The 8675-nt window shown below is 62.6% G+C and overlaps 1 protein-coding gene across 1 annotated transcript; it reads right to left on the bottom strand.

Annotated features, from left to right (window-relative positions):
* Nucleotides 1-3131: 3131 nt before the first annotated feature.
* On the bottom strand, nucleotides 3132-7730 carry LOC135329604 (uncharacterized). Its single transcript, XM_064518532.1, has 11 exons — nucleotides 7652-7730; nucleotides 7380-7441; nucleotides 6743-6899; nucleotides 6127-6429; nucleotides 5717-5960; nucleotides 5154-5266; nucleotides 4920-5031; nucleotides 4503-4635; nucleotides 4029-4166; nucleotides 3473-3552; nucleotides 3132-3261 (listed from the first exon to the last, which is right to left on the bottom strand). The coding sequence occupies exons 1-11, from the start codon at nucleotides 7728-7730 to the stop codon at nucleotides 3132-3134; spliced, it is 1551 nt and encodes a 516-aa protein (XP_064374602.1).
* Nucleotides 7731-8675: the final 945 nt, after the last annotated feature.

Below are 8675 nucleotides of genomic sequence, written 5' to 3'. Positions count from 1 at the left end.
TCCTGTCCCCTCCTAAAAGGGAATAATTCTCTCCAAGGACCTCTGGCTTGCCTTCAGGATCCCTGCTGCCCCGCTCCGCCCCATAGGGGCCCCCTGGCTCACAGAAGTCTGGGACCACCCCTGCACCCAGCCTGCCTCCTCTTGCTAGTCTCTGCGTGCTCGCAGGCGGCCTGCTGTGGAAGGAAACGCCATTCGGCCTTGAGGAGCGTCAGTCAGAGATGTGGCTTTCCAGATCACTGTGAAGGGAAGGACTTGTTCACTTCTCGGCGTTGCTCTCTCAGCCTTCCGAGCTCCTTCCCTGGTGCTGCGAGCCCTAGGTCTGCACCCTGGGCTCGCTGCCTTTTCTCTCCTGTACGCCTAGCCCAAGTCTGCTGAACATGCCCGGGGCACGGCTTCAAATTACAGCAGTATTTCTTGAGAGAGCTCACCTGAAGCTGAGAGCCGCTGTGGAGCTGAGGCCTGATGGAGGCTGCCCTGGGATGTGGCCGTGCCCCCACAGCCCCTCCTCCTGCTCTGGGCCTGAGCACCCGGGATGGTCCCCACGGAGAGCCGTGGGGTTTAGTGGTGGTGGGCTGGGTTTCCCTCCGCCTGCCCTGAGCTCTGTGTGGGTTGCTCTGAGCCCCCAGGAGAATCCCTCTTCTCTAGGGCCTCACACCAAGGCCTTTGCAGACTTTTGTTCCAAAACATGGCCCGGCCCAGCCCGCCCTCCCCAGGAGCCCCGTGGCCCTGTGTGGGCTCAGGCAGTGGACTGAGGGGGCCGGGGGCATCTGGGCTGGGCCGCAAGTGAGGGTTGTGGTGTTTGGGGTGTTTCTGGATTTGGGGAAGGCTGCGGGGTTTGGGGGGGGGGGGGGATTGCCTGCAAGGGGTTTGGGAGCAGGGCACGTGGGCGGAGCCCAGCTTGTTCTCCCCAGCCACAGCCTGGCTGCAGCACCAAGGGGCCCAGCAGCAGCCTTTGGTCTCCACGTCAAGAGCCCACATTTGCAGCAGGACTCGTGGGCTCAGCCAAGCCAGCGGCTGGGTGCAGCCCCCTGCTCCCCACTTCTGGAGCATACCCGGCCCCCTTCCAGAGGTCCCCAGCCCCCCAAGCCTTTCCCTCTCCTCCCCCATAGCCAGCTCAAAGGCTGGGCACGTGTCACCCCGCCAGGGCAGAGCGAGGAGGAGGAAGGGCAGCTTGGCGCAGACCAGCAGCATAGCAGCACCGACTACGACATTCTCCTCCGGACTGGGGAGAGCCGGGAGTCGGAGCCCCGGGAATTGCCCTGGGCCCGGGGGGTGGTGTCGGGCTCCGCTCCTGTCCTCTACAGCTCCCTCCCTCACAGCGATGGCCAAGCAGCAGCCCAGCCCCTTCAGTCACACAGCAAATAGTTTTCTATGAAGAACAGCAGAGCTCTCATCATGACATTGATAGAGAAGGGATGGAATCCGTGCTCTTCAACTGCACCATCAAGAAGAGAGCAAGACAGGGTTCAAACTGAAGAGGGCAGAGCAGGGAAGATGTCTTGCCCGCACTGTGCTCTTCCGTAACTGGGAAGCATCTTGTTTGGAGCAGCGGAAGTTGCCACCAGGAAAGAGCCGCCAGACTGCCGCGGGATTCCCTCCCAGGAGTGCCAGCTTTGCTCTTAGCTACACAAGGCGGATTGGTTTCCGCTGCACAGGCACGCGCTTTCCCTGCGGGAACCTGCCTGGCTTTGCTCAAGAGCGTGAGCCTGACAGTGAGCCGAGCTCAGAGAGGCGGCCTGGCCCTGGGCGGGGGCTTTGGTTTTGCCCTTTGCAGGAGGTAAGAGAAGGGGGAAGCCTAGGCTGCGCGGCAAGAGAGGAGTCCTAACAGCGCAAGGTGTCAGGCCAAGGCAGCCCTGAGGCTAGCGAAGCGAGGCAGGAATCCAAGGTCTCAAGGCGAGGCCCAGAGGTGCTTTGGGCAGGGGCACAGTGTGGCCCAACAGTCCCCTCGCAGCCCTTGCTGGGACGGTTGAGCGAGGGTTGTGCAAAAGCTGCAGGATTCTGTTCCAAAAGTCATGGCCAGTGCCTCCCCACGAGGGCACGAGAGCCCTGCCCTGCTGAGCTCACGGGTGGGGCTCAAGAGGAGCACATCTATTCCGTGAGGGCCAGAGGAATTCCTGTGGGATCCCGCATAGGGTCTTTAATGGAGGGTCTCTTCCTGTCATTGCTTGTGCAGAGAAAGCCCTTGCAAGGCAGAGGCTGGGGACTGCGGCTGTGACCAGGCACCAGCTGTCTTCACTTTGCAGTCCCAAGTGGAGTTGAGCCCCTGGGAAGGCTCCCTTGCCCTTTGCTGACAGGTCTGTTGCTGGGAGCAAGCTGGTGGAGGGAGTGGTGGGAGTGCTGGGGGGAGCTCTGGCATTCCCGTGTGGTGCCTTGGCCCCGGTGGTGCCAGGGTCTGGCTGGGGGTCTGCCCAGCCTCGGGGTCTGTTCAGCCGCCACGCTGAGGGAGCAGGCTGCGGCCCATGCCAAGGAGTGGCTGCCGTCCCCCAGGGCCTGCCTGGAGGAGAGGTACCAGTGCTTTGGACCGGGACATGGTGAGCCAAAGACTTGGAGCTCCCGGAAGAGCTTGGCAGGATTTGGGCGGCTGAGTCACACACACTGTCCCCCCAAAACCTTTCCCTCGCCTCCTCTCTGGCGTGGCAGTCCCCAAGTCACCTGCTAGGGCATGGCCGGGGTGAGAGCTGCCCGGCAGAGGGGCTGCCCCACTCTCCTGGCTCCCGCCTGACCCTTTCCGTCCCCTCTGGAGCTGCCCTGCTGCCCCTTGCACTTTCACAGCCCACCAAGGAAAGGCTCACAGCAGCTCGGAAAGGCCCTTTATTTCCACGCATAAAAGCCATCTTGGTGGTAACTGCCCGGCACACGGTCCTGCTGCTCTCTCTTCTGGAGGTGGCGCATCACCAAAGCGCTGCGGGGTTCAGGAAGAGGATGTTGTGCCACTGGAGACGTTGCTGGAAATGTCATGGTGCACCCCCACCCCCCACCCCCTTGGAGTGGGCGGGATGTGTGAGGCCAGGCCAGGCTCCAAGGCTGCTTCTGTGCTTCTCCAGGTGGGGCTGGAGAAGACCCTCTTTCCCCAGGGCCATGGCAGGAAGGGCATTGCGGAAAGGGGGGAACGCGCCTGGGTTGCCAGGTATTTACCGGTGCCGCTCCTCCTCCACCATCAGCCTCTGTCGGTTTCGTTCCACCCTTTCCTTCCACCTGTCCCGAAGAACTTTGTAGGAAGTCAGAAGCTGCATGTTCTGCTTTGCTTGCGCGGACGCTTGCCTGCAATAGGAGTGGCAAAGTCCCGCTCCCGCTCTCCCGGGAGCCTTCCGGCCCCCCCAGCCCCTGCAAACCCACGTCGGCAGAAAGCCGGGGCTGTCGTAGGTTGTGTCCTGGAGCTGAGGGATTTGGGGTCCTGGCACCTGCAGGGGGGTCAGAGCCCCTTGCCTGTGCCAGGCCCTGGCTCTGAGCTTGCGCGCCCACGCACGCTTACCGTTGGGGGGGCCTCCCCGGCATGTCAGTGTCTGGGCGACGACGCTGCTCGAGGGCGTATTGCAGCTCCACTAGTGTGATCTGTTTTGCAAGGAGAAGAAGAAGAAATGGTTTCAGCATGGAGGGGTGAATGGGCGAGACAGCACTGGGCTGCAGGGGAGGCACCTAGTCCTTGTAGAGCCAGACTCAGGCTACACAAGGAGCTGATACAATGGGCTACCAGAGCGGAGCCCCTGCGGCTCTGCCGCCGGCACGTCTGGGGCCAAGGGGCTCAAGGCAGCTGCCCCCGAGAGCTGGTTTCTGGCTCGAAGGCAGGCACCGCAGGCAGAGGTTGCCCAGTGGGGAGGCATCCCCCGCCAGCTGCCCTCGCTGCAGCGCCTGGCTCCTTCTGGGCCCGCTTCTGGCTGCAGCCGTCTCCCTCCTCGGAAGGGGTGGGCCAGCTTGGGCGCAGCTCCTCGGAGGCAGCCGTCCGCCTGGGCCCTGGCTGCCTGCAAGGCTCCGCCGCCCTGGACGTGGGAAAGGCCCTTTTGCAGAGGGCCGTCAAAGGCATCCCGTACCTGGGCCTGACGCCGGGCCTCTTTCTCCAGTGCGGCCTGCTGTTCCTCCCACGATGCTTGGTGCTGCCTCTGCTCCTCTTTCAAGAGGGAGACGTGGGCAGCTCTTCCAAACCTCTGCGTGGGAGGGCAGGCTGCATCCTGCGGGGCCGCGGAAAGGCAAGAGTATTAGTCTTGTCTGTCTGGGCAGGGATTCTGCCCAGGCAGGGGCGTGTTGGCGCTGGCTTTCCACCCGCTCTCCCGCCCCTTGTCTTGAGCCTCGCCACCGTCACTCTTTTGCGGGATTTTTGGCAGAAGGCAGGCTGAAAAAGCTGTTGTACAAGCAGTGCCTAACTACGCCCAAAAGTAGCACCCAAAGAGGCCACCGACGGCTCCAGTGGCTACGCGCTGAGGGCCCTTTCCGGAGGGAGTCTCATAGGCCAGGGCTTTCCTACGAGTGGGTGAGATGCCAGGATTACCCAGAGCCCCATCACGCACCTGTGCTGCACCCCTGGGAGTGGCGCCGGCACGGCCACGCTGAGGTCCGGCGGGAGGGTGCGGGAGGTATTGCACGCCAACCTGCTTCCCCGGGGAGGTGCCCGGGATGGGGGCCGTCTGGTTCACAAGGGTCCTGAGGAGACACCACAGGGCGCGTTAGCACAAGGGCAGGAGGTGTTTGCTAAGAAGGATTTGCCTTCAGCTCCCCAAAAGGGCGTGACATGACCCTGGAGGAAAACAAGGGCAACGTGAGGCTCTCCCGCAAACTGGCGCATGCTTGGCATCCAGCAAGCAGGCAGCCTTTGCTGGACAAGTGTCAGGAGGCCTTTTGAGTCCCTGGGGCTGGCGTGTCCAAAGGGGACGTCTCTCCTGCGCAGGTCCCAGTGTGCCCCTCAGCCCTTCCGCCAAGGCTCTCACCTGGCAGCAGGCTTGCTCTCCATGCCTTGCCGCCTCGCGCCTTCCCCGCACTTTGGCAGCACGGGGAGAGAAAGCTCCTCGCGGTGCGGCAGGAGCTTGCCAGGACGCCTCTCTGGAAGGAGGAAACAAGGAAGCTCTTGAGAGCAGCCGCTTGCGGAGTGCATTTTTACCTGGCTGCTGTCACCCAGCGTGGGACAGGGACCCAGCCGGGTCAGGAGGCATCTCTTCCCTGACCTTTGCTGCTCCTGACGGCCCCAAGCTCTTCTTCCAGCTCCTGCTCCTTCTCCTGTGGGCAGCCGGCGGGGGCAGCCTGGGCCTCCACGCTGCCTTGCACAGCAAGCTGAAACCTGGAAACCAAAAGACAAGCCAGCTTTGAAGGAAGGGCATTGTCTCCCCTTTGCAGCTTGCGGACACGGATCCTCCTCACTGCTGCCGGAGTCCTTCTTGCATTCCCCCCCTCCTCTGTGTCCGTGCACAGCTCTTTGGGAGCTGGTTTTTGGCACTCTCCCCCAAAAGACAGAAGGCGTAGCCTAAATGCCTCTCTATGTGCAGTCCCTGCTCTCTGATGGGAAGGAGGGCAGGCTGGGCATGAGAAACGCAGTCACGGTTCCCGCTCACTCCAGGCAAAGACACGTGTGAGAAGCCCAAAGTGAGCTTTAGTGAAGCGGGAACCAGTCTCTGTGTGAGTTATTCCCAACTCCATGCTGAGTGTCAAGCCCTGGCGGTGCACGGTGCCGAGCAGCAGCCGGGAAGCCGCCTGCTCGGTTAGCCAAGGGCTGCAAAGGAAAGGCACTCACCTCGGGAACACATGCAGAGGGCTAGGCCGGGTCCCCAGGGCAGCAGGTGTGCCGGAGATGGAGAGATCTATCGTAGGCAGTCTCTGCAATGTAACACAGACCCATTGGGAGGCTTCCAAGGCAGCTCTCGCCTTGCTGCTGAAGGCAGCAGAGCATTCTCCTGCCACAAGAGGAGGCCGCCTCTCCAAAGCCTCCTCTAAGCTCTCTGCCGAGAACATTAGCCCCTCATGCCGGTGCGGAGAAGCTGCACAGCAAAGAACAGAGCTCGGCTGATAACACTGCCAGGCTTTCTGTAGGGGCAAGGGGCAAGAAACTCAGGAGGCGCTCGCTCTCTTTGCTCCTGGAGAAGGCTGTGGGGGCAAGCACTGGGGAAGGCGTTTCAGTAGGCTGCCACGTCCCGGCTGGCCAACACACATCAGGTCGCTCATCCTTCCATAGGATTCCCAAAGAAATCGCAGGGAAAGCGGAGCAACTTACACTGCAGGGGTCCGCCAGCCACCGGGTGCAGCGGGCATAAAAGCTCATGTGCACTTTGTCTTCCTGGCAAGTCAGAACGCCGACGTCCCTGAAGGCAAAGGCGACCTTCTCTTTGTTGCGCACGTGCGCAGAGAACAAGCGGATGGTCTCTTGCACGCAGTCTTCCACCACGCGCCTCGAGAAGGAGGTGGCCAGGGACAGCTGCCGGTACTTCAGCGGCTTGATCTTCACGTTGTCTACACGGGAGAGGAACAACGCCACTGCCACAGCAGGCCAACTTTCCATTGTTGGGCCATCAAGAGAGGCGAGTGGCACGGAGGCAGTTGTTAGGGCAGTTCAAAAAGAGAGAGAGAGCCTGACTGTGTGCAAGCACTATTCTGTAGTACAAACGCCTAGAGAAAAGGTCCTTCTCGGAAAGAGCTCTCTGCGGGGCGATGGAGCTGGACATCGCTACTTCTGCCTGCCCCTCCCAAAGAGCAGGGAGCAGCCACCCCCTGCCCCACAGGTGATGTGGCAAGGGGAAGCAGAGGGTGGCCGCTGCCAACTCACCAGGCAGAGTCACTTTGGGATGCTGGAGCCTCTGCAGCCAGACCATGTCCATTTCCAGCTGGAACACAGGCCTTCGAACTGTCAGCACGTCGTCTTTGCCAGGGCGCAGTGGCTCCCGGACCGTGCAGAAGGTGCCGAGCCCCGCTAGCAGCACACCCTGCACACAGCAAAGACACAAAGGCCCACCAGGAAGGCTTTTGGCGAGGGAAAAAGTGCTGTTTGTCGGAGCGTGGGAACGCTGCTCTGTGCCCTCTCTGCTGCTGACGTGCAAGGGGCACTTGGGGAAGGCTTTAGAGAAGAGCCACGTTCTCCGCATTGTCCCTCACCCTCCTTGAGAGGTTCACTAACGTCCCTCAGCTAGAGAAGATCCCCGGGGTTTCCAGCAGCCCTGGCACAGAGCCCTGTCTCTCTGCGCGGTCTTTTGTGGGGGGCCGCAGGGAAGCGGGGAGCCCTGGGACATGCCAGACGCTGTCTCACACTGGAGCTGCACGGGGTTTCTCTCCCGGCTGGCCAAAAAGCTGCTGTGCAGCAGGCGGGCCAGGTGTGGTGTGCAGCTGTGGGGCTGGGGGAAGGAAGGCTTGCTCCCGGGCACCCAGGGCTCCCTGGACAGCCAAAACCCTCCAGGACACCAGCCCACCTTGTCCTGCATCAGCTCTTCCAGGATGTAATTGGACACGGTGTCCCAAATAGCAATAATCTCTGGAAAGCAAGGGAAACACATGTCAGGCCCAGCCCTCTGGGACAGGGCACCCCTTTCCTCCCAGCCCAGCCCAGCCCAGCCCAGCCCAGGCCAGGCTCTCGTGGCAGCCCCCAGCCGCCTGCAGCCACCCTCACAGCCCCAGCTCCACAGCTCTTTGGACAGCTAAGAGTCTCTGCGGCCCCTGGGGAAGCAGCTCCCCAAGCCCTTACCTTCGGTGGAGAGCTGCAGCAGCGTTGGGAACAAGGAGCTCTGCTCCGGGCTGATGGTCTCGGTCCAGCAGCCCTCCATCTCGCTTGCCCCTTGCCCTTAGCTCGCCTCGGCAGCCAGGGGAAAAGGACGCTCTCGTCGTCTCCTCGCCCCAGGCTCCTGTCCAACGGGCCCCTGCTCCTCTGCCTGACGGCGAGGGGCCCCCAGCGTGGCCCTGCTGCCTGCTGCCCGCTCTGCTTGCTGCGGAGCAGCTCCAAAGAACAGCGGTGAGCAGCACCCAGCCAGCGCCTGGGCCTCGCAGGGAAGTGCGGACACCGCCAGGGACCGGGGAGACCTCTGTGATGCGGCGCGTCCCACTGTGAGCTCAGCCTCACTGTGTCATCTCTGGGGGCTCATTAGGTCACGGGCACAGAGGTGCCCCAGCCAGGGGCCCCGCTGACCCAGACCCCGCCTCGTGGGCTGACTGCACGGCCCTGCCTCGGCCTGACCCTGTCACCACGGAGGTGCCTGGCTGGCCTGGGCTCAGGGCTGCCCCCCTCCCAATCCCGACCTGCCCTTCGCCCTCACCGGGGGCAGGTGGGACGCGCCCTGGAGGACCAGGCCCCTGCCCTGACGGCCCTGGCGTCTCCCCTGGCTCCCCGGCCCCCAGGCAGCCCCTGGCTCACGCTGAGCCCTGACACACGCAGCGTTGTTCATGGCTGGGGCCGTGCGGCACACACGTCTTGCCCGCAGGATAACCTCAGGCGGTTCATCCGAACAGAGGAGGCTGTAGGCAGCACCCATTTGGCACCTGGCCCCGATGCCCCCAGTGTGTCCTTGTCCTTTTCTTGCCGTGAAGCAGCGTGTTTTCGTGTACATGGCCTTTTGCTCTACAGCAGAAATGAGGAACAGAGTTTCTCCGATTTCCTTCGACCTAGAGACTGCAATGGCAGTGCAAGTCAGCACAGAGGCGTTCAGCACAGCGTGCCGCGCCCTGACTAGACGTCAAGCCCATGCGGACCAGCGCAAGCTTCCCAGCATCCAAAT

The sequence above is a fragment of the Dromaius novaehollandiae genome, chromosome 12 (assembly GCF_036370855.1).
Source record: "Dromaius novaehollandiae isolate bDroNov1 chromosome 12, bDroNov1.hap1, whole genome shotgun sequence".
Lineage (NCBI taxonomy): Eukaryota > Metazoa > Chordata > Aves > Casuariiformes > Dromaiidae > Dromaius > Dromaius novaehollandiae.
The sequence above is the reverse complement of the archived record's forward strand: the minus strand, read 5'-3'. Positions and strand labels throughout refer to the sequence as shown.